This window comes from Fukomys damarensis, unplaced genomic scaffold, assembly GCF_012274545.1.
Source record: "Fukomys damarensis isolate Sample0158 unplaced genomic scaffold, DMR_v1.0_HiC HiC_scaffold_14, whole genome shotgun sequence".
In the NCBI taxonomy this organism is placed as follows: domain Eukaryota; kingdom Metazoa; phylum Chordata; class Mammalia; order Rodentia; family Bathyergidae; genus Fukomys; species Fukomys damarensis.
Genome location: NW_022900926.1, coordinates 64,382,343 through 64,408,455, shown reverse-complemented (window position 1 = coordinate 64,408,455; position 26,113 = coordinate 64,382,343). Strand labels below are relative to the sequence as shown.

The window sequence follows — 26,113 nt, the reverse complement described above, 5'->3', positions numbered from 1 at the left end:
CTGAGACCTCTAGAATCAGTGGCACCAGGAGATCATTGGAGGCCATGGGGCCAGGAGGAAGAGCCATTCAACATGGCTTGAATTTATGTTCAGTTTTGGAAGGGAGCTGATTTTCCTGCCTCGCCCTACCAACAGTGAATGCATTCAAATTATCAGTCAGTCTCGGCAAAGACACAAAGCTTTTCCTCAGAAGACCCCTCTCTCCCTGCAGCATACACTTGCTCCAGAGGTTCTGGGCCTGGCATCACGATGGTCACTTCAGTATGGCCTCTGCCTCTTTGTTTACAAACAGCAGAAAGGAGGTTCAGCAGCCTTTCATTATTGGATCAGAGGACTTGTGACAAGCCAGCTGTGCACAGCAGTATCTCGTGTGCGTGTCATTGCTCTAAGTCAGTCAGCAGCCCAGGTCCTGGGGGCCACGCCTGCCAGCCCTCAGGAGCACAAGAGGGGACAGAGCCCAAGGCTTGCTTCCCAGCCCCACCTGGCCGCTCGACATTCATAAGTACAGTTCCCAGGGCGCTTCGGGTAAGTGCCTCTGGGGCTCCTGTGTCCAGCAGCTCTAGCCCTGTGCCCCGTTGTGCTTTGCTCTATGGTGTCCTGTCACATCCGGGTCTGTCTCAGCTGAGCAGGAGACAACCAGCTCCCTTAGGAGGCACAACCGTCCCAGCTTACTGAAGAAGGGCAGATTTGAAGTTGGATATTGCAGAGCTTTCCCAGGAGCTAAAGACCTTTGAGCATTTCCAACAGCCCCAGAGCGCCTTTCCTGCTTCCCAGACCTATGTCTGTCTGGGTACAGGCAGCCCAGCTGAGAATCATCCACCATGAACAAGTGTGTCCCCTGGTGGCCGGCAGTGGCCTTGCACAAACTGGATGCTGCCGTTTGAAGGCTCTGAGCTGGCGAATCAGTGACTGATTTGGGTCTCCTGCCTTCAAGAGGGCATTGTCCATATCAGTTAGGGGAGCCATTGACCCCCTCTCCACAAGGCACCCCAACACAAAACCTCCAAGCCCACTGTGCTGCCGCCTCAAAAGAGCAGCATTCTGCACTGTAGCCAAAGCGACTCCGAGCACGAGATGGCGCTCACACCTAGGCTCGTGGTTCAGTTACTCTGCACTAAATATCTGTTGACCACAAAAGCACCTGAACTGCAGTTGCAAGCAGCACATGATGCCAAGTGTGTGCCCTTGGACTCGTGTGCAAAGCACACCGTCGGCTCCCACCTGGAAGGCGAGTGTGCAGGGGGCTCCCCACAAAGTATGCTGTGTGACACGCCAAGGAGAGTGACAGCACGCTAGCCAAGGAGACCACACTGCAGGCTGGAGGAGGCTGCTTGGCTTTCAGAGGCCAGGCCTCCCACTCCCACTAAGCTAAAGGAAGATGGAAGCATATTCCTGCCTTTTAAGAAAAACTGTGTCAGTGACATGTTGATGGGTGCATGCTGCATATTTGGGCTGAGTCCAAGCATGAGGAAACCTCTGAAAGCCAACAGCAGGTGGTGCACTGGGACTCAGATGCACTCCCTTCCTTCCCAGAGGAGGCTCTGAGCCCCTCCGGCCAGTGTGCTGAGCTCGGGACACCATGCAGGAAAGGGCCCAAGAATCCTAAAGATGGGTCCCTGTGGGTCCCTGATCTCGTTACTGGCCAGGTGGGACAGGGAGAATGAGCAGGTGCAAACTGATGTCCAGGCCTGGAGCACACTAGGGCGGGGGGTGCGCCATGCAGTCCGGTGGTTTGGTGCCCATCTGGTGACATGTGCTTTGAACACACATCCAGGATCCTAAGAACAAACTACACTCAGGTGGGAGCCTCCTTCCTCTGCCTTGACAGTGAGACCAAGGGCCAGAGCTGGGAGACATTTACACTCCATCCCTGTGAGGTTCCCCAAAGTGCCCTGTCTGTTTTCCCCAACAGTGATGCCAGGATAGGCCAGAAATGACTGGGTCGGGGGTAATTTGGGGCTTCTGGGACAGGGACTCCTGCTTCTCCCAGCAGACTCTGACTTTAGGAGTCTCCACAGAGCCTAGGTGTTCTAGAACGCCAGGTGAGCTGTGTTCTCCCTGCAGAACTTCTCCCTCCTTACACCTGGCTGACTGTTACCTGTAGCTGGGTTGAGAAACCACAGCAGGATAACCCTTCTGGGGGCTCAAGAGTGCCTGTCCCCAGCAAGGGGTCCTGTTAGAGAAGGGAGTGGTGCTTCTGGCCTCAGGCTTGAGAGACCTAGAATAGCTCCTGCCTCCCATTTTTCCATACAGCTTTTTGCTGTGGAAGGAATTAGGATGCCACTGTTCCCCCTAGGCAGTATGTCACTGCACACTTCTCCTGGGTCTGACAATCATGCCTTTCAGCTGCAAGCCATCTGTCATTCAGCCCACACTTTTCTCATTTGCCAGAACCTTGCAAAAAAACCAACTGCAGCTGCAGGATACTAGGAGAATCACAGGGAGCCAGCAAGTGTGCAAATCACTCTGAAGAAGAAAAATGAAAAATACTGCTTTGAGTGGCAGTAAAATTTGACTGTAAGTAAGGCTTAGAGGGAGCTGTTTCCATGTAGCGGCTCCTCTAAGAATAAGGCTTTCCTCCACCCAGGGTCAATCAGTCTCACCTCCCTTGAACTAGCAATATGAGAGCTGTTTCCCATTGCTCAGGCCCGCAGTCACATTCATCATCCCTGCTGATGGCTTGCTGCTTGTGGCTGCAAAACGTGAAGCTGAAAGACATCAGGGTCCATTGTTGAGGTGAGCAAAGCAAAGCAGCAAGATCATTCATCACACACAGGAAAGGATTGGGGGCCAACAACAAAATCACCTACCCACTCGGTTCTGCTTCGCACGTGGAAGTGCATCTGAGCAGGGCTCACCAGCTGGTCATCAGGAGCTGGGAAACTCAGGGTTCCCCCACTGCAGCAGCACCCCAGGAAACACAGGGGAGCATTGGGAAGCTTTGACAAATGAGTCGGAGCAGCCCAGGCTTTCACATTTTTAAAGTTCCAGGTGATTTTCAAGCACAGCTAGGACTGGAAACCAAAGACAGCACAAGGAGCAGAGCCCAGCTCTGTCCCAAGCAGAGTCCAGAGTTCCCAGGCACCCTGTGCTAGAGACTCCAGGACAGGTGTGACCTGACTCCTGCTCTCCGTGCTGTGTCACTCGGGACTAGGTCCCTCTCCATACAGCCTCCTCGAGGGCCGGTCCCTCATCTGAGTGTGCCAAGATGGCCCTTCCTGGGACTCCTTCATTCACCAGGAATCTGGAACAATGCTTTATTCTTCAAATAACATTCACAGAGCAGTGGTTTCACACATTTCAAATGCTGGAATAGATTGACTTGTCTTTTCCCCTCAAATCAGGAGATACATGTGCATTTTGCAACAAATAAAAATATGGAAAGAATAAATGGGAAAGTCATTCAAAGTCCTATGACTCCCAGATAAGCCAATTTGATATGAAGTATGATCAAAAACTATGGTAAATATTTAAAGGTTTTAAGTGACACATCACCATTAACCTCCCCCCTCAAAATGCTTTCCTTCACGTCAAGCACTCAGCCCATAGATCTGGCCACTTTCTGAAGCAGTTTACAGTTTACATTTGCAGTAATTTTTGTCAAATGAAAACATGTGGTGTGTCTTCATCGACTGGATCCAGCACTGCGTGACTTCTGGCTCTTCCCCAAAGTTAAAGAGACCGTGAAAGGTAAACATTTTGAATTAATTTGGGACATTAGAGCAGCCACTCTAGGGAAGCTAAAGATAAGGAAGAGGACTTCTGGAATGACCTCAAAAAGTGGGAAGCGTGACAGAGTGTGTTCAAAGTGAGGGGGACTATTCCGAAGGAGATCAATATCAATATGTCTTTTGCTGTAATAAATTTTTAAAATTTATATATTCACTGTTTTTCATATTCATATTCATATTTTACATATTTGTACTCGTGTTTTACATATTCACTGTACTCACTGATCGTATCTTATATATCTTCATTACCCAACAATAATCATTTTAACGTGCCCTTACAATACTTTTATTTTATATTTTTGTACCCAAAATAAAATGCTTTCTGGTGGCCATCTCTAGTCCCATTATAGTAAGTCCTACCATCAAAAGAATTGCCTCCCTAGCAGTGCTCAAAAACTGCAGAAAATAATAGGAATCTGTACAACCTCCTCCCTCTGCCTGCTTAAGTGCTTTGTAAGGACTGAAGGAAGTGACTGAAGGGAGGAGTGAAGGCCTAAAGGGGAGGGGGCCCTAGGCTGTGCTGACAAGGTGACCCAGTATTCAGGGTCTGCAGGGTCTGCTGTGGAATAGCAGTTCCCACAGGTCCCTGCAGACACTGGAACACCAGGGTGCAAGGAGGCAAGCGCTCTCCCTGCTCAGAAAGGGCCCAAGAGAGACCAGGGCTCCTCTTGCTTTCTTCCCAAGCCTGTGATTTGTATGGACGGTAGAAATGGTAGGAGATCACCGTGTCATACGTGGAATCCCTGCATCTCCTTACCACGGGGGTGCCAGGCCAAGTGAAGCAGAGTGTGTTCCCCCTAAGTGGGTGTGCGCTTCTGTCACAGGACGCAGCTGCCATAGTTGAATGACTGGGGCTACGGTTGTCACAGGTCCCTATTCCACAGGACCCACTGAGGGGAGGGCAGCTAGGTGTGCCTGGGGACGAGTGGAGGAAAGAAGTGACCAGGTCTCCTGGCAGCCTGGCCCTGCCCCCACCCTGCCACTGCCTCTCCCTGGAGGTGCCTCTGCACTGATGATGGCACCACCTACTTGAGGCCTCCGTGCTCAGGCCAGGCCACCTCAGCCTGGGTCAGGCCAACATTCGGCCTCCAGATGCCAGAAGCCCAACCTGCAAGACACAGACAGGTGTGGGCTTTAAGTGAGGACCTGGCTCAGATCCCACCAGGCCTTGAAACACAATCCAGACCACATGTCCCAGCCCTGGCACCTGACAATCTCTGTCCTTTCTGTGACACTCATCAAACTGTTGTGGCTGAGTGGAACAGCTCAGTTTTACACCCAAGTGTTACAGATGTGTTACATGTGCAGTAACTTGAAGACTCAAGAACCCAAAAGTCACTCAAAAGGATAGAGAAAAACTTTTTATTCGCCAACTGGCTCAGAGGAGTTGAGCCTTGAGTTACAGTGAGAGTCCCTTTGGGTACAGTAGGGGAAAGGAAGCTGGGAAGAACCTTTTAGGGTGGAGACACAACTAGAAGTCCAGAGAAACATCAGGTACTAAGAGTTACACTGTTTGAACAGAACACTTGATACATTGAGTAGGTACATTTGCAGCATGAACAGTGGCAGAGCTGGAACAGTGTGGAGCTCAAAGAGCTATATTTCTGGGACAGAGCATAGTATGAAAAAACAAACATGGAGGCAAGGCACAGGCCTGTCCTGTTGTGCATTATTGCTACGTCATTTCTACATCAAAACGGCCAAGCCCCTCTCGGTGACAGCAGCTCCATGAAGGCTCGGGGTGGCACCATTCTCACTCCAGATGGCTGCTCTGCCACCTGGTGACTGGGCTGGGCCAGAAGTATGGCTTGTTGGGGAAAATACTCTTCTCCAGCAGTGTAAGCTCAATTCTTTTTAACTCCACAGCAAAGCTCACCCAGGTTTCAGGATTCACAAACTTCACAGAGGTTCCGGACAGTGGAATGGAATTCCCCAAGCAAGAACTCACACTGGCTGTCCCCAGCCTTCCTTGGCCACATATCCAGAGCCACCACTGTCCTGCTGCCCCCAGGTCCAGACCTGACCACACTGCTGCACTGTACAACTGTCCCACCAACAGAGTCTCTTTTCCTGTCCCCTACCCTCAGTCCTGAGAGCTTCTCCTTATCTCTGCTTAAACCAGAATAAGGAAAAACTACCAAAAAACTTCTCCCACAGCCCTGCTCCTTTTCTTCAGTCAAACTGTCATTGTATTGGCCCAGAGCTCCTGCCTCCATGACATCTCACAGGCTCTGGACACTTTACCTGAATAGGAGTTAGTTCCCACACAGGACTCAAGTCAGCAGGCAGTCTGTGGGCCACCTCCCAGCTCCCATGTGTACTGGCTGCTTCAACACCGTTTACAGAGATACCTCTGCTGGCTCTTCTCTCCACCTCTGCCTATGCCCCACAGGGAGTCTCCAGGGCCACCCCCAAAAGTCACCACATCTTAGGAACTCCTAAAAGGGTCAACTTCCAGAACCACCCCTGAGAATCACTACCTAAGGCCACCTCCCAAGAACACCTCTCAGAGCCACTTAAAATACAATGGACTTCCTCAGAAAGCGTGAAATGCAGCCCACTCCCTCCTAAAGAGAATCACAGCCACTCCCTACTAAGCTCCTGAGTTTTGAGGAATTTAAAATGCAAAATAACTAGTTTGTTTCCCTAAAAACTCAGTTTGCTTTAAACCCTACATGTTGAAGAACTGGTTTAGAGAGTCAGTTCCAATTGGCTATTTTAAATCCACAGGGCCCCTGTGATAGGTGGCTACTAAACAACTGAATGATTCCTGTACTCTGCTTATCTCTAATTATCTCTGGATTGAAAGGCCAAGTGGCCACCTGCTCAGGACCCTCCTAGAAATCCAAGAGCTCTTCTGTTCTTTTTCTAAGAAAAACTCTCCTAAACTCAAAAAAAAAAAAAAGAATGAAAGAAAAAAAGAAAGGAGGAAGGGAGGGCGGGAGGAAGGGGAGGGGAGGGGAGAGGAGACAAAAGAAAAGTTCTCAGGGACACCTCCCTTGGCCACCTCTGATGACCACCACCTAGAAGCACTTCTAGTTATTACCCAGCTTCAAAGACTCAAAGGTCATCATAATTTTTCCTGGCTTATTTCTTTACAATCAATTGTTTCTAATTAGATTCGATGCTTTCCCTACTGGAGGATATTTATGCAGTTCTAATTATTCTAACACAACACTGAATAAATATCTCTGTCCAAATGGTAATATTTTACCTCATCCTTGATTCTTTCGCTGGTAGAGGGCTTAACAAGTTTCTGTACAGCATAATTCAACCAGGCAGTAAAAGTGCTGAGCAACCCTCCCCTCCCCTGTGTCCCACGGGGCTGTTTAGCACCGAGGCTGTGCAAAGCCCGATTGCTCTGTCCCTCGGGGCCAAGCCTCCAACCCATCAATACTGCTGCGGGTTGCAGCGATTCTCCCCATGGGAACCAGACCATTTCAACCCCAAGTATATGCTAAACAAAAATCAGTCTCACATGCCAAAATCATGTGAGACAAAAAAAAAGAAAAAGAAACATGTTTTTATTATATAAATAAAAGCACATTCTAAGAGGTGTCAATCCTGTCATCTCTAACACCTGGGTCCCATTTCCGATATTGGCTAAAATTTGAACCATCAACTTTGTTAATGGGAAAACTCTCTATGCTCCCTTCACCCTGTGGAAGCGGGTGGCTCTCCATGGCTCTTAAAGAATGTCTTTTAATGCCCAGTAAAATGCACTGATAAATAGTGGATCTGAAGCAATGGAGCATTTTGAAAACATGTGAGGACCCAAAGCTCATTGAGCCCCTCTTTCCCTCTTGTATGGTCTTTCATTTCTGGGACAAAGCACATGACCTGCAAAGCTTAAAGGAAGAGAGGCTCACGGTTTCAGAGGCCTCAATCTGTGTTCTGCTGGTTCCCACTCTGGCGGAAGGTCACGCCAGAGGCACGCTGCCCAACCTGTGGGGTCCAGGAAGCAGAGAGGGGAAGGAAAGCTGAGAGGGAGGGGCAACGACCCCATACAGCTCCCAAGGTCATGACCCCATGACCCGCTTCCTACAACCAGGCCCCACCTTCTCTAATGGCCCACTGGTAATGGATCCCATCTCCACCCCGACACATGCCACTCTGCCCCCATCATAGCAGGCTGCCCACACTTTTCTAGAGTTCTGTATGCATGGAATGATATAGCAGGTGCCCTATTCTGGCTGGCTTCTCTCACTCAGTGTGATTCTTTTAAAATTCATCCACAATGCTGCATGTGCCAACACTCATATTCCTTTTATCTACCCTATAGTGTTCCACTGGGTCAATGTACTTCACTTTATATTCTACCCTTTCACCCATCCATGGGTATCTGGGTGCTTTCCTGTTTCCAGATCTTATAGATAAGCCTGCTATGTGTACCTGTGGCCATAGAAAATGTCTGGTCTGCTTTCTTTTCTCTAGGTAGATGTGCAGCAGCAAATGGCTGAGATGTGTAGCAGGTTCACACAGACCTTGCAGAAAATGCCAGAAAGTCTTCTGTAGTAGCCCCTTTTCATGCCTGCCATGTGTGCAAGAGTTCCAGGTGACCCACAATCCTGCCCACACCTGTCTTCCCCATGCATTATAAGAGCACATATTGTAAAATGCAGGTAATGATGCCTCATTGTGGTTTTCATTCATGCTTCCCTGGTGCTCAGTGATCTTGAGCATCTTTTTTATTTGCTTCTTTGCCACCCATCCATCCACTTTGGAAAAAATTCTGTTCAGATCTTGCACCTTTTTTCTATTGGAGTGTTTGCTTTCTTATTAAGTTTGGAGATTTTTTTTTTCCCCTATGGTCTCTTGAGATGCAAGGCCACCGGAAGATATGTGATTTGTAATTATTCTCTCCCAGTGTGTAGAGCACCTTTGCATCAGGAAGGGAAGGATCTGGCCTCTTATTTACACACCCAACATCCATGGCAACCCAGCGGCCCTGCCCCTCAATGAAATAGGCCTGCAAACTGTTACATAATCAGCACTCCCCGCCATTGCTGGGGTTTTGGTCTAGGAGGGCTATGTACTGACCCCTTGTGCTACAGCACAGGGCCTGCTAAAGTACAGACTTGCTTTGGTGTTCCTGTATCAAAACTGAAACAAACGGCATCTGTAGAAGGGCAGAAGTTCCTCCTTCTAAGGAAGTCTAGTTTACTTAATGTTTTGGGGTGAATGTGTTGTACCCAAGTCGTGAAATCCCCAAGACCACCAAGGAGTCGAGTCTGATGTAATTACATGAGGAGTTTATTGCAGGCTTTAGCCTGGCAAACTCAAGCCTGGACCTCCAGTGGCACCATCACAGTGGCTTTCAACTGCAGGCCCCGACCCATTTTCAAGACATGCTTATATAGGACTGAGGATTGATACTATTTTTAACTTTTCATTACTAAGGATTATTACTGGCACACTTGGGGCACCCATGAGGGGAATTATTGCATACCCATGAGGGAAATTATCTCATACCCATGAGGAGCTCAGTGAGTGGCACTCTATTTCTATTCTTAAGGAACACTTTATAAACTTACACAATTAGGCAAACTCTCCATACTCAGCAAAACATATAATATCTCTAACTAAGCAACTATTAGGGAGGAGATAAGTTGATTCTTGGGTCAGAAGAACAGGAACAGAAAAACAGGGAGGAGGCTGTTATAGCCCTTTGCCCAGAAAACTTAGTCTTTATATTCTTAGCAAAGGTCAAAGGGAGAGACCACCTTGATCAGAAAAGTTGGCTCTCACAAATGCACTATTTTGTTTCCTTCTATCTGTGATCCTGTGTTGGATATCACATCTAGGAAGTCTTCACTTAACCCAAGGTCATAAAGACTCCCTCCTGTTTTCCTCTAGTTTTATATTTTTAGGTTTTCTACTTAAGTTAATGATCTCTTTTGAGTTAATTCTTGCATGGTGTACAAGGAATGGAGCAATGTGTTGGCGTTTGCTTCAGCACCATGGGTACTGTTTCCCTGAAATTCCTCGAAGCACTGTTTGAACAACTAGTGTCAACTTTAGCATGGATCGGTTTCTAGACTCTGATCTATCCTATTGATCGATTTAAAACTTTATGCCAGTAATACAGTCAGGATTGCTACAGATTTATAATAAATCCTGAAATTGGATAGTCAGTCTCCCAAAGTTTTAGTTCTTCTTTTGTCATAGCAAAGTGCCACAGCTCAGTGTTACAAGCTATCCAGAGGCCTCTGGAGGTGAAGAAGCTGAGGGCCCTTGTGGGGATGGGGGGATCCTCTGATTATGCTGGCCCAGAGGACTGGAGGAGTTTGGACTCTGAGCCCCAAACAGCAATGGAGGCAACCTTATACCGAGATCTATGGGGTAAGGGCTAGGTTTGGGAGCCGGGCATGCGCATTTACAGAAGTGGAGGGGAGGAGTTAACAGAACAACTTTAATCATTGGTAGGGACATCCTGCAGCTTGTACAGTTACATTTGTAGTTATTACAGGTGAACAGTTACAGCACCTGAACTGTTACATTTGCAGCGCAGATAGCTTTAACAAAACATCTTATGATTCCCAATAAAAATCACCAGGGGTCCTGGGAGCAGACAAAGGCCTGCCATGTTGTACATTATTTCCTCATTTCAAAGTTACTTTGCTGAGGAGCCACCGGCAAGGGATCAATGAGGAAGCTCTATAAATCCTAGCTGGAAAGAAGTAGAGATTACAGACATCCTGCCAAAATTATTTCTTCAGAATCCAGACTGGTCCAACCCTATGGCCTCAAGACTCTGCTTGAGGGAGTTAGCAGAGCTATTCTCAAAACCAATCCATCAAACATCACCCAGTTTGCAGCAGTTTATTTTAAAGAGCTTACAGTGTTTAAGAGAAGGGAATACTTCTCTGGATATAAAAGATCCGGTTAAACAATCCCATCAGGTGAAAGTAGAGAAATGGTCAGAAGGAGCGACAATGGAGAAGAAAGTGGAAAGCATAAAAGAATCCGAAGGGACGTCTGTGGTCTTCCAAGAACTTACACAGATGGAAAAATGCACAGAAACAGAGGAGAACAGTGTTGCTGGACTGCAATTCATTAACAAAACCACCCAGTTTCCGTTAGACTGTGCCAAGTACCTGCAGCCTGAAGAGACACCTGAAGCAGTTCCTGGTCCTCCTTCCAAACCAGCCACCCCCAAGGCTACCACCCCACCCCAATTGCCATGTCCAGCACCTGTCTCAGCAGAGTTCACTTATGTCCCCGCCGACCCAGCTCAGTTTGCCGCTCACATGCTAGCAAGCGAAGCAGAACAACCACCACCATATTCTAACAACATGTGGACTCTTTATTGTCTAACTGATAAGAATCAACAAAGCCGCCCATCACCGCCACCTGAACCTGGGCCTTTCCCCCAAGCAACCCTCTATTTATCTAATTCTAAGGATCCACAGTTTCTGCAGAATTCACCAAAAATTACTTCTACTTACGTGATGATGGAGGACAGCAAGAAGACTAGTCCCCCACCTTTTATTTTAGTGGGCTCAAATGTTCAGGAAACACAGGATTTGAAACCTCTTCCTGGACATACTGTTGTCTCACAGTCACATGGTATAAAGAGATAGCTACCATACAAGTACCCATTGCTGTGGCTACAGACCAGAAACTCCAGAAATACACCCAGAGTCCCCAGAATGCTAGTCCTCCTACAAGTGGACACGATGGCCCCAGGCCACAAAGCCCAGTTTTTCTTTCTGTTGCTTTCCCAGTAGAAGATGTAGCTAAAAAAGGTTCAGGATCTGGGGACAAACATATTCCTTTTGGAAGTTACGGTATTGCTGGAGAGATTACCGTGACCAGTGCCCATGTTCACAGAGCAGAAACTTAAATCTGGTAGGTAAATTTTCCTAGCATAATACAGGGGTCTTAAACTACTTGAGTTCTCAGTATTTTGATGTGTCAACCTAGAGACACTGAATTGAAGAATAATGGGCTGCACATTTATTAGTGACTAGTAGGCAGTTGGAGACAACCCATCAAATGAAGCATGCCTCAATATGTAAAGCAAGCAACCCTGTCACCTTCGGAATATGTGGTAGATTCTGAGAGACGGATTTTTAAAAGGAGGACAAGATAATATAGATGGCATGGTTAAGAGGAGCACCCGGAGAGCAAGGTAAGAGCCGATACTACAGGGGTTAATACACGGCACATTCAGTAGATATGCTGGGGAGATCCTGGAATTTTTCAGTACTTAATGATGACAGTAGGGTGAGCAGAACATGGAACCTACGCACACACTGCTGGCCTTTTCTATCCATGTGGCTATCTGGGCATGAACTGCTAGGATGCTTTGGTGTAAAAGCACAGGTAACTAAGAATTTAGAACAAGTTGAGGATGACCCTTTCATTTCTGAAATTTACATTACTCCTAACAGATGCTGAAAATCATTCAAGGTGGAATCAGCCACCAAGCATAATCTATCAATAAACTTCCTGCAAGCATTAAAAAAAAAAAGTTACTTTGCTGTTCAAAGGGCTTTGCATTTCCAGATGTATGCCAGGTGCGACATCAATTTTCACCATAAAATACTTGTGGCATTTCAATTGGAATTACACCAAAGCTATTTACTGAGAGCTGGCATTGTAGCAACACTGAGCCTTTGAGGCAGGGACAAGGTATCTCTCTGTCCCTCTGGGTCTGTTTCTCCTGCAGAGTTTCATAATTCTGACTGCTTAGGCATTCATGTATTAAAGTTATCCTTAGCTACTTCATGTCTTTACTGTAAGTGCGATTGCAGCTCTATACTTCCATTTCTTGATATTGTTTGCTAGTTTATAGAATTATAATATATTTTGAATATTGATCCTGTACCCTATAATTTGCTAAACTGATTCATTCTAGCAGTTGCTCTTGTGGATTCCATTGCATTTTCTTCCCTGAAAATAAAATAGCTTGTTTCTTCCTTGATGGATTTTTTTCATGTGTAAATAATATAAAAAAATAATATGAGTAAATAGAACTTTTTTTCTTGCCTACAGCAGTGGCTGGAATTCTGGCACAACACTTGAGAAGCAACACTGAGGGATGTGCTGGGTCTCAGTCCCAAGCTCAGGACGGCAGCCGTCTCTCCACATCACGGTGGCATTAGCTGCAGTTTCCACCCCCTGCACCCTTGCTGCGTGGGGGACGTCTTCTATTTCTACTTTGCTGGAAGCTTTATTTTGTTTTAATCAGGGATGGAAGTGGATTTCTTCAAATGCTTATACCACACCTGCCAAGATGATGTTTTTCTTTACTCTGCGAGAAGCCCTCATTGTAGGTAACCTGGCAGACACCAACCAAACCAAGTCCTCAAAACAGACCTTGGTACGGGGGGACTGGTAGCCCCTGACATGAGGCAAAGACAATTCAGCCCCTGCCTGTAACCTGAGAGTAAGCACCAAGGAGAATTGAGGCCCCTCATAGAGTGTCCTGCAGAACAACTGGCCAAGGGTTTGACAACAGTGATGGAACCATACAGCCTTCCTGGGCTCCATAGGGATCTGTGTTCTAGAGACAAGAGTATCCTGGCCATGCACACTGAAGTCCATGGTACAGGAGGGAGAGCCTGGCACTTACTCTGTTCATATTACAAAACGCAAAGTTTTTTGTTCTTTAACTCCAACTCTTCTGCAAGTGTGGGATTATTTGAAAAATAAATGCAGTTTTGGAAAGTTAATTTCACTCTATTCCCCCCAAAAACTGAGTTTCTGGGTTCTTTTCTCTTCGATTGTAAAAATAGCAGACAGAGAAAGTAGAATGTCCCCATCGAGACCCTCACCAGGGTCCCTCTGTTGCAAGTGCTCTGGTCCATTGGTCCATATGTTCAGCTCTAAGGCATGGCCCCATTTTAAACAACTCATAGCTTTATTTTCTGAATCCTCTAGCAGCCTTTGTTCAGAAGAGTTCACAGTAGCAGTTCCCCCTTTCCAGGGAGGGGTGGCTGCTGCCAAAGCGCCCCAGTCTGGCTGTGAGCACCCTCAGAGGGTTGCTCCAACACCAACCAACTGTAGAGACATTGGGGGCAACAGTGGCTATGTTCACTCTGACTAAAGTCCCCAGGCAGCTGTGAAAGTTTCAGGACCTAGTCAGCTAGCTCCAAGGCAGGGTGGCCTGACAGAGGACATCAAAGAGGAGAAAGAGCTCACAGAGTAGCAAGCAGGATGCCATGTGTCTTCCTGCTTCTTTTCCTCTTTATTTCATCCAGATGGCAAAACTTTTGGTTGGTGCCACCCACGTCCACATCCAGAGCGGGTCTTCCCTCTTCAATAAGTCCATCGTACACACCCAGGACTATGCTAATCAGTGGACTGATTCAGTATCACCATGATCCAGTACCACACACCCATGATCCAGTCCCTCCTAAAAGCCCCACTTATGAGCTCATGAGGTTGGGGGGGCATCTAGATAAAAGCCATAATGGATGTCAAAGTGATTCCTCTGAAATGACACATGCACTGAGAACATTTGCAGTATGAATATTAAAAAAAATCTGTGCTGCCCTGAATGAGCCCTCGTGAAGCTTGGTCTGGCAGTGATGTGAGTTTTGTGTAATTTCTCATGATACAACTTTAAAAGTGTGTGATATGATATCTAATATAGCCCAGCCTTATACACAAAGATTGAAATCACTGAAATGCAGCATGAAAAGCTCTGCAGAGAACTTTACACTATCAGAAACCGTAGGATCTTCAGTAGTGCTGGGCTTGTGCTCCAGTGGGGGTTTGTAGTTCATGTGCAGAAGTCTCACTGGCCTATGCCAGGAGCAGCCTGGGTCCCCAAGCTGGGATGGCAGGAACCTTTCAGGAAAGACAGCCCCCTAGAAGGTGGGAAGCCCACAAATGCAGGCAGGGCCTTCTACATAAGCAGCTACTATGTCAGCTGCATTAGGCCATTGTACCTGGTGGGTTTTCAACTCCTAAGCATACTACCCAACCCAAAACATGTGCTCAGTAACTCACTGACTGACAGAAGCACGCTAATTAGCAAGTCTAATGATTTTTTCCTCTCTCTAATAACAGTAGACTTGGTGGCTGGACAGTAAGGAGAGCTGGATGAATTCAGGACCAGCCATCATCATCTTCATCCCTTGCTTATGCCTCGCCATAATTAACCTACCCCTGCCTCGATTATCATGAAAGAAAACAAATCAGCTGCGGAAGCAAGGCCGGCAAGCAAGACCACAAGAAGTTATGGGGCCAGAATTGCTGCTGATTAAGCTGCAGCATCACAGCTTGTGTTTTGAGAAGCTGGTATCACATCTTTGGTGCTGACCGCAGAGGACTGTCCACTGCCCGGTCCTCTTCTTGGGTCCTGGACCTGTCCTGAAGATATAGATGATGGGCTCTGGGGAGGAGCAGGTGCTGGAAGGCAGCACTGCAACCAGGCTGGATGTCCTGAGAAGGTGTCATTCGCCAGAGAAGATGCCCAGAGGAGGGAGGCAGGGAGGACCAGCGGGTCGCCTCTTGCTGAAGACTGTGCTCCCAGGTACTCTGCTTTGTCTCATGCTGCCATGTCTAACCGGAAAGCTGGTCCGGTCTACCCTCACCCCACAGCAGAGGAAGGGCAAGCTGGGGATCGCAGGGCTGGTCATGTGCACCCAGGGGCACCAGAACCGAGCCCTAAGGGAGGGATGGAGGGAAAAACTCAGAGAGAGGCCAGGGCAAGGAAAGCTGGTTTTCTCCTTTGACACTGGTCATGGTGCAGGGACGAGGCTGATTTGACACGAAGTCACGAGAACGTTCACGGTTTGGAGTACCCAAGGAGTGCCAGGAGTTTCCACTCTAATTTCCAGGAAAAAAATGGGACTCTTCTGTTGTGTTTTGAGAAATTAATTTTCCACCTCCCAGCCTGGCCAAAGGCCCAGCGATCCCCCGCATGCACACCAGGGGGCGCCCAGCCCCGCCAAATGGAAGCTGACTGCAGAGACCAGCTCAGACAACCCAAGTGGTCCGCGTCCCTGCAACGGATTTCCGGCTGAGCTCGGAAACGTGGAAGGTTTCTGTGCGCTCTGGCTTGGGGACCCAGTCTGCACGGGGTGGCGAAGTTCTAAATACAGCGTCCTGCCGTCTGTACCAGATCCCACGCAAGCTGCACAAATCAGCCAGGAGTTTCTCCTAGGTGTGGGCTCCAGGATGCCCACGTCCCTTGTGAAGGAGGGCAGGATGCACCCACAGGGGGCGATTGAGAGCAGCATCAGAGCACAGGCTCCCCTAGTACACGACAAGCCACTGGGGGACACCATCACCCCAAGTTAGTCCTTGCTTCTTTGCATCAACTCAGGCTATTTATTCACACCCGATATTTCCAGTCAAGTAACAAAGGTACAATTTTTAATCGCCAGCACTAGAACGTTTAAAAAACCACAGAATGCTGTGGGGACAAGAGGCAGGCATGTTGCCCACTCAGATACTTGCTGGCTGTAACGTCCTGGGGCTTCTGGCTGCATCTGCAAAGCTGCTGAAGATGGCCCACAACAGCTGCAGAAATACTGATATCCTTTCACCTGTCCAGTCCACAAGAAGAATCTCACCTAAGGGGGGAATAAAATATGTGAAAAAATCATCATGTATAAGGATATCCTTCAAAGTGCCATTTCGTACAGTAATAGTTCAAAAAGTCTTTGGAAGTCTCCAAAGGGGTGCCACTCTAATTGAGTTCTCCACCCAGGGACGCCTGTGGAGGTCCCTAGGTTTCATGTAAATATATTCATAGTTTATTTTATGATTGAAATAAGTAGAACTTATTTCTAAATGTGTTAGATCATGTTACGAGAATACTGCATGTTATTCTACTGAGACTGGCTTTACACCTCTAATTTATCTCAGGAGAGAGCTCACTGGTGGTGGAGCGGAAGCAAGCAGAGACAGGGAGGTGAGCAGAAAGCAGGAGTCCCCTGCACACCCTGGGTGACTCAAGGCCCATCAGGGATAAAGGGAGGAACCCTAGGCTCAAGCTTAGCTCTTTTCTGCATCAGCGGCTCTACCTGTTACAGAGATGCAAGGCTACCTCAGATCTCCAGGGCTTTTGCAAAGATTCAAATGAAATATTTGCTGTGAAAACCCTGTGTGTAGCAAGGACCATACGAAAGAATATCAGTGGCAATCAATGGCAGTATGTTTACCCCCTGAAATAGTACAGATATTTCTTGTTTAATGATCTCTCTCTGCTTAACAATGGTTCTGACTCACAAATGTGTGATGTTTGGACTTGTGGTCTGCCGCTCAGACTTATGTGTCCACTCTCATGACACAGGAGGATGAGCGGCAGTACAGCCTTATGGAGACTTCGGCACAGTCCCAGTTCTATGTTGCTATGCATCATAGTACTGAGTGTCAGAATTGATGTGAATAACAGGGAAGGCACCAAGTTGGAGTTTCCTCTGACCATGGGTTTGTTCAGCATATTGTAATATATGTACCATATAGGATTTCTCGTTCAGTGACCAATTAGTCACAGGACCATAACTCAGTGGTTAAACAAGGAATGTCTGTCATCATCTATGCACCAAGCATTTCTTCCTCAACTGTGTTAACAAGAGGATGAATGAGACATTGTTTCCTCCCTTAAACCTTTCTCAAATCTAATCTGGAAAATGTCACACACTTTGTCCCCTACTAGCTATGCTAATCAACATGTTTGCATTAGCAGGACCATCCTTAAAGAAGCTTTGTGTCACCCTACACAGAGGTCATTTATCTTGAAGTCAGTGTGATTTTTAAAAATTATTTCCCAGGTTATTCTATGACCATCATTGTTTTCTGGGGGAAAGCAATGCTCCTACTCTAAAGAAAGCATTTTGGCATTTGATTCCACAAACAGGAATAAAGAGGGTGGAGGAATGCCGTAGTTCCTCGTGTTTGGCATGTGCTCTTTCTCAGTGTCATTGTGGGGCAGGTTCATGTGATCTCAACCAGCCTTGCCCTGTCTCTGTGGAAATCAGCTCATCTTCCACACACATGATGGGAATGTATATGCACAGTGGCACTCCTCAGGAGAATAGTGCCAGAGATTTGTGACACTTGGAAGGAGTCACTGGTGACACATACTGCTGGCGGATTCACCTTTGTATGGGGTGACGCCGATCCCTCCCCACACCTGGAGTTCAGGGGAAGGAGGAAACTGGGGACCCCGGGGCCTGCTAAGTGGCTTGCAGAAGCATCAAATGAGGGTCCAGCTGAAGTCCGGGAAGGGACAGAGTTTCTGTGCCCAGTAGTCGAAGTCCCCTGAAGACCAGCACCCAGACCCTCCCCAGGGACATGTGATGGGACAGGGGCATTGAGGTTTCCCTGTGGGTCTCCACCGTGCAGCCAGAGTGAAGAGAGCATGAGGCTGGGCCCAACTGAGGCCTCTATAGTTCTTACCTGAGGGCCATGCAGCCATTCATAACAGCAACCCACTGTCCTTTTGCCCCACAACACCTGCCTTGCCTGCACCCTGTGTCTCTATGGAAACACTAGCAAATGTGGGGAGCCAGAAATCAGCCACACTGCTTGCTTCTGCTCTTTTCCTCTGTCGCTCTTATCCTAAGCTATGGTGGCCAGTCGGTCTTGCGCCTCTGCTGTGGTGAGACAGTCCTCACTCAGACAGAGGGAGACATCCCAGCCCTAGCCAGAGGCATAGAAAGGGGAGGGGTGCAGAGCTGCTGGCCCAGGGCAGAGGTTATCCCTCCACCCACTGCACCAGGAGGAAGCAGACACTTCAAAGCTCTGCTCTTCCCTCCTCCGACTCACTACTGGCAGGGTGGAAACACCTCACGATGCCAGTATGTTAGATCAAAGAGTAAGTCTGGGGTTCTAGTGTACCTATGCCATGGACCATGTTGTAGCAGAGCCAGGCAGGAGGATTCTGAAAGCTCTGACCACAAAGAAATAATGCGTGTTTGAAAGGATAGATATGCTACTTACCCTGACTTGAGCTTTACCTAATGTATATATGTACAGAACCATCACACTGTTTTTAAAACTCTGAGATTAAGGGCAAGGGTACAGCTCATGACAGAAAGCTTGCCTAGTGTGCACTAGGCCAGGGGTTCAATTCTTAACACTGCAAAACAAACTGCTAAGATTTTTAAAGCAAACAAATGCATTTCTTCCAGAAATTCTGTTTGATGTTTTAGTCTGAAATCCCACCTGGATCCAGTCCCACCTGAAAGGCTTTATTCTTCTGTCAGGAGGACGTGGTTTCACAAGCTGCCAGAGCACAAAGCCATATGGGCTCCCCAGTGTGTTCCCAAAACGTCCCTGCCATGAAGAATCGAGCTCATTGTGTCATCAAAGAGTGCTTGTCTGTCTCCCTCAGGACCAAATAAAAAGAAAAGAGCAGCCTGCAAGAAACCCAAGCAGCTCTGCATGAAGGGGCAGTGCCATCCACCTGCACTCCAACACCTTCCCTGGAGCAGGGCCAGCGGGAGCCGTCTCTGGGGATCCTAGGCTTCCCAACAGAGATGACTTCTGTGCTGGGGAGAGCGGAGCCATTCACTGATCCTGAGCCACAGGTGACATTGGCCTCATCCCCTCCGCGTGAGGAGAAGACAGTAATTGGCCGCTGGGGGAAGCCAAACTGCAGCTCTTGGATCCGGAGGAAATGGCCCAGAAGACAGGTTAGGGATCTCGGGATTTTAGGGAGCTTCCTGTTGAATGTGAACAGAGTGCCTGGCCAGGGCTCCCTTCACAGCCTGAAGCAAGAACAAAGCCCCTCACCACACCCTGCGGATGCAGGTGTAACTGCAGGAGGGGCACTGGTGGTGCCTCAGCATCTCTCCTCCCACCTACCAGCAGCACACTTCTGCTTCTCCTAGCATACCCAGGAGTCTTCCTGTCTCCCCACTGCCTTCTGTAGTCTTCCAAAAAGTCCAGCAAAGTTTATTGGTGTGAAAACCCAGCCTCAATGATTCACATTCATGGGGCCGGAGAGACTGTTTTGGGGATGGAAGGATGTGGCTCTGGATGGGTGATAGTCATGCAGAGATGGGAAGCCAGAAACACATTGCTTTTGCTGTGCACAGATGTGGGTAGGACGTTAAGGGGTGGGTTGCTCATTCATCAAGGAAAGACATATATTAAGTGGAAGCATGGAGAGAATGAGGACATTACTTTATTTACTTAAATTATTGGCAAATTAAATGGCCTCATACAATTCATTCAACTGCTGCTAAAGGGGAGAAACCAGAGGAAGTCTCCATCACCCAGAAATTTCTGGTAGAGTATTGACTTGGCGTTCCATTGGCATCTGTCACTTGGTGGCCTGTACACTGCATCTAAGGCAACCAGGAGGGGAGGGGAGGTGCCTGTGAAACTCATGACACACTAAGGACCTGCCCCTCCTGTTGTCCAGCAGACATTCAGTGACACATGATCTAATGTATTTCTGTGTGTGTGTAGGTGCAGATGATCCCAAGAATGGATGCAGCAGTCCCTGGAAGAAAGGGAAGATCCTGAGGCTGGCTACATGGTATTTAGCTGAACTCTTGATGTGGCATCTGCTTCCTGGTGTTGCTACACACAGTCAGACACAAGGGAATAAAGACACTGTCTCCAGCACAGTGAAAAATCTGCTGCAGCGGCCTGGGTCACATAGGGCAGGGGTGGAGGACAGACAACCTGCCAGTGGGAGGTAGAAGATGAGAAGCTGAGGGGGACAGGCACAGAACTGGGTCCAGATAGTAGGGACCCAGGCTACAAGAGGAAGGAGGTAGTGGGAGGGACAACGGAGGGGCCTGAAGGATGAGAGGGACCAGGACACCAGGTGGGTGAGAACGGCACAGCTGCCTAGATACAGCTGAATAATCAGGCCTGAGGGTGGGGAGAGGAGAGCCAGGCCTGGAGCACCCCTGGACAGCCCTTGGACCTCCTCACAGAGAGCTCTGGGAAAGGTGTGCTCAGGACAGCGCGGGGCAGCTGTCCCCATACTTCTCTGAAGGGATCCTGAAAACACAATGGGGGATTCAGGGCTATACTGCCAACAGGCAAGAGGTGGCAGGTCTGTCAGGGGGGTCAGGTGAGGAGACAGAGCACAGCTTTGGACTAAGTAGGGACCAGGACATATGCAATGGCCACCCTTGTACTCAGGGACTGAGGCCCCAGGAAAATGCAGGCTGAAAGGGTGGAGGAGGTACTCACAGCTGCCAGAGAGCAGGGGGAGCTGCACACTGTCCCCTCAAACTGGGACCTGGCTCAGAGGAGGCCAAGGTGGGCAAGCTGGTGTGAGGCAAGACACACTGAACCTCATGGCGGCTGGGTTGAGGTAAGACTACAGCCCCGGAGTGGGGAAGGCATGCCTCCCCTGTCCTCAGGCATGACAGGGGTCCCAAGCAAGATGGACAGAGGTGGCCACTTCCACCTGTCATGCAAAGTGGGGAGAAGGGGCCGTGAAGTTAGCGGAGCACTGGTCCTTTCACAATGGAAGGGACCAAGTCCAAGCTGGGGAGTAATGACTAAAGCATCCCACCTCTGCAAGCAAGACTGTCCTGTCCTCAACCCACATCCAGACCACCTGGCAGCGGGCACTAGTGAAAGATGCCACTCTCAGTTTGCCCTATATTATTTCATTTTAATACAAAATAGAAGCCCTCAGAAAGGATTGTACATGTGCTCGCTAAAATGGTCACTGAATTAACTCTGCATATGGAGATGCTGGAAACTCTCTCTCCTTTTGGCCATTAGTATTTCCCGTGATACTTTTATAGTGGGAAGAAAACAATGTTGTTTTTAAAAAATAAACCAAATTAATTTAGAACTGTGTGATAGATGGGTACACCCAGTTCTTGCTGAGTAGTAGCTTTGGGTCTCTAGTCTGCTCATGCCCCGGGCGGCCACTGGCTGTCTCCAGCATCATGCTCTGCACCCAGAAAACTGAGGAGCTATAGAAGCACAGCTATCAGGTCAAATGCTGGTAAAAATGAATTGAGAGTTTTCTCCCAGGAAGAACTGTTTTTCGATCGCCTGGTCAACTTTAGTTTGTGCCTTTTGTTTTTTGGGTTTTTTTAATGCAATATCTTTTAAAATATTATTTTCTAATCTTAATGAATTCTGTTTGAACTCTGTCATTTCTTGGTTTAATTAAGAAAATGTGTCATTTTCCTCATTTGCTGAGTGTTAATAATTGACACTTCAGTATTTGAACCCCATCCTGTTTTAGGGCGGATTTCAAGCTTCTACCAAATTACATGTAATGGTCAATATTTGACCCTTCAGATTAAAACCCAGCAACTTCATGTGGTTGAGGTCAATATAAAGCAGGTGTTTGATGTAAAAACAGGCCACGGAAAGTTATTTGGATTTTATTCACATTCCGCTTGTTTCTAGGTGAAAATATATCATGTTTGGGGTATACTGGTCCAAAATATCATGGAGTTCATTTGTTTTACATGAAAAGCTTTCCTTGAACCAATAGCAAAACTTCTGCCCAGCAAGACCCAGTACATTGCTAAAGGCCATACTCAATCATTAAGTCTGATTGATAAAGGCAAGAAAAGGCAGTCATTTCAAAGTGCTAATGAAGACATGCAGGTCTGCAGGTGTGCAGGGTAACAGGCAGGTCTTAAACCCAAATCTCCACATACATCTTCTGAAAATATCAACAAGGAGCATAGTCTTGCCTTTGCCATCCCAGATCCCTGCCAGACCATGGCCAGTCCGCCTGAGTCTTTTGACATCCCGCAGGGTCGGAGGGGTTGGACATGTGCTGCTCTTCTGGTCTTGATGCATTTACCAAAGGAAACCATGTACCTTCCAGAAAGGCTGAAACAGACCTGGACAAGAGGATAACACACATTGGCCCGATGTGACAGGAGCTCTCATGCACAGCTGGTTTTGTGCCACCTTGAGAACTAGCAGTTTCCTTAAACAGCTGTCTACCCTGTGACCCAGGCACTCCACTCCTCCATGTCCACTCCAGGTCCAGGAGAGAAGCGCATGTCCCCAAAGTCACATGCAGAAAGAGCCAAGGACACTCGTTCATGACAAGTCACAGACTGGGAACAGCTCAGACCCAACTATGGTCTATGGTATCTTGGTTAAGAGGAAGGAAAGATGGAGTCACACTGGCCCAAAACACAATGCTAAGCCAAAAAATTCAAAAGGAAAGAACAGCTGTGGGTTTCAGTGGGCCGGAAGTTCTAAGACCAGTGAAGCCAACTTATGTTGACAGAAGCTAAGGCAAGTCACTTGGCCTGGGGCCAGGACTGCACAGGGCTGAGTGAGGGGTCGCTGAGGGGTGGATGCTCCTCTGTTTCTCCAGGAGGAGCGAGTCACAAAGGCATCACAGTCAACTACCCCCACACCTGTCTACTTCACTACATCCTAAATGACTCTGTCACCAGTACACAGAGTCCAGCAGGTCTAGGTGCCTCCAACCAACAGGGTTATACAGGTGTCCCAGCCATGCTGCCTCCAGTCACCTCAGTGAGGAGGCAGACAAAGTATCCCTGGGGACAGAACGGATGCAGTCACATCATGGAGACCTGAAAATGTGTGACTGGTGCTACAGACAGTGACAAGGGTGTGGCTGAGCCAAAGAAGCCAGACACGCAAGACCCACAGAGTGATGCTCTTTGTATCAAACCCACCCAGAGGCAAAGTAGCCCATGACCTCAGAGCACATCCAGGGCGATGTTACCCTGTCATCTGCTGAATGGTTTGTCTCCTGATGGACAGAAGTGTCCGTGTATCCATCTCAGGCTGGACAACAGGCTGTGGAAAGAAACCACAAACCTCCTGTGCCCATTCAGAGCTGGTCCTCTTCTGAGAATGGCCTCACAGGGTGGACATGTGCAGACCCCGCCTACCTATTCTCTCTGTTTGTTTGCACTCTAGGCTGAGGCTGTACCTGGCAGGGATGGGTGGGGACAGGCTAGTACATCTCCTGTGCTGTCAGATGTGGGACTGAGCTGAGGGGGCCTAGGGAGATGGACACTGAACCCCACCCTCATTGGAGTCAGTATGGGCCAGCACATAGCTAGTCCTTTGACTGACACCAATATGAAACTGTCTGAGGGTTACACTTGCACAATTGCATAAATTAGCCCAGAAGTTTCCCTTTTCTCCTCCTTTTCAGTCCTAACTGAGTGCCCGAGCATTACTGGTATTGTAGAGTCTGTAAGATAATGATAACAGAAATATTTGTGTGATGCCCTACACGATTTGCTGGCCCAAACCGGACAAGTTAATATGAACACAAGAACAGAGTACTCATGTACCCTGAGGAAAGGGGACACCCTGCCACTGGAAGGGTCCTATTCCAGCACTGTTTTGGCCTTAGTGTGGGCACTTGATTTTATTTTCATTAATTTCAACAAGTCTCTTTTCAAAATGGATAGCTCCCCTCCCCAAAAAAATGTATGGCTCCCATTTAAAGAGACTGCGCCTTCACATGTGTAAATACCGAATAGTTTCTCTGGTGTGAATAATCTGCAATAATACATAAGATCCTAATAAGTTTACTGACATTTAGAAATGGGAAGAAAGGAGCTAAAGGTGTAGGGAAGGTGGGATGGGTAGAGGAAGGGTAATAAGGGAAAAGAAAAAAAATGTGAGATAATGAAAAGATGGAAATAAAGTGTTTGTAGATGGGGAGGGGAGGAGAGGGTGAAGGGAGGGCAGGAGTAAGGAGAAAAAATGAGAATCAAGACTTGTCATGTAGAGGTACAAGATCCCAACAATGAATGTAACTGTACTGTATCCCTAAAATGTACCAATAAACTCAAGTAAAGCTGAAAAAAATAAAATAAAGAGACTGTGCCTTATATGATTCATCAATTGGGGTCCACACACAGGACAGCGTTCTGGTGCTAATTCTTTGTGCTGCTGAACTTATAGACCATGAAGATCTTTTCCTTTCACTACATGAGTCTCAGTTGTTCTTGTGGGTGCTGCAGTGGAAGAAGTAAAAACTTAGCAGCACCCATGAAGATGCTCAAATGCTCCAAATCACAGCATTGTGCACTCGGTAATATTGAGATAGCATTTTTACCAGTAAAGTTGAGGAAAAAAAAGTTTGCAAATGAGGACTTCCAGTGTCAGCAACAATACAGAGTTTGGAGTTTTCCCTCTAACATGTTGCTAGAAATGGTCTTGGAAATCCCACCCTAGAGAATACAGCCAATAGGAACAAAATCAACAGTGAGCCTTTATGTGGAAGGGTGATTGTCATGGCATTGCTGTGAGAGAAAAAGAAGTAACTAACTGAATGTTTATCAGGAAAAGAATGGCAAATGGGCATCCATGCAATAGATGTCATTCATTGGAAGGGAAGATGAAATAAAATGAACCTGTACAGTAACACATATTGTGTGAAGGGACAGATGGAAGATGGATGGGTGGACAGAAGGATAGGCAGATGGGTAGGTAGGTAGTAGGTCGATGGATGGATAATAGATCGAAGAGAGATATGTAAGTGGACAGATAGATGCATGATGGGTGATGAATAAGTAGAAGATAGAAGATAGACATATAGATAGAAGTTATATAAATACACAGAGATATAACTAAAGGATGAAAAAATAGTTGGTAAATGGATGATAGAGAGATACAGGTAGTTATCAACAGAAGATAAATAGATGGTAGAAGATAGATTGATAGAAGTTGATGGATAAATTATAGATACTAGATAAAATCTAGATAGATGATAGAAGATAGAAGACACATAAATGGATGGACAGATGCCAAATTCATAAAAGACTACATAGCAAAATTTATAAGAAGTTTTGAGTAAAAGGGAATAAAGATATAACATTAATTGCTGGTGTTTCTTGTTTATTATTTTTGTAATAAAAACAATATTATTAAAAATTATACAATATAAGGCTGATGTAATGTTTCAACTTGCTAGGAAAATTCTTTTCATTATAAGCATTTCTCAGAAATGAATATGAATCTAACTGTTTGCTATATACTAATTCTTTTTAATTAGTGTGTGTTTACAGTATATAATGTTTGTATTCTTTGTAGGGAATTGGTCCCTGCACATAGCATATCTTAGTGCCTTGTTGCATCCCTGTCTCTTTCCGCCTCACCACTGTACCTCTTCATCCTCTTCCCATCTGAGAACAGTCTATCTCCCTACTTCCTGTTATCTTTTACTTTGCTTCTTAATTTATACTTTTGAGTTTCTCATATAAGAGAAAGACAGATACACTATTTAAATTTTTTTCTTCTAGCTCAGTGATGAACAGAATAGCCTCATATTTATCCAGCAAGTAATATTAAGTGGCCACTGTGAGCTGAAACACACAAGAGGAAAAGCACAGACGTCTGACATCAACACTCTCACATCCAGTGGGGAAGACAGACCTCAAGCAGGAGCATAGTCAAGAGGCCAACTGCACTTCACACGAGAGCTGGTGTGCGGTGCATGAGAAGAAAAGCAGGAGCTGAGGCCCAGA

The 26,113-nt window shown here is 47.2% G+C and overlaps 1 protein-coding gene across 1 annotated transcript; it reads left to right on the top strand.

Annotated features, from left to right (window-relative positions):
• Positions 1-1,074: 1,074 nt before the first annotated feature.
• Positions 1,075-11,577, top strand: LOC104865435. The gene is given in 5 exon segments (XM_033763179.1): positions 1,075-1,255; positions 1,534-1,646; positions 10,402-10,578; positions 10,580-11,309; positions 11,312-11,577. Coding segments are annotated over 5 exon segments (1,467 nt in total).
• Positions 11,578-26,113: the final 14,536 nt, after the last annotated feature.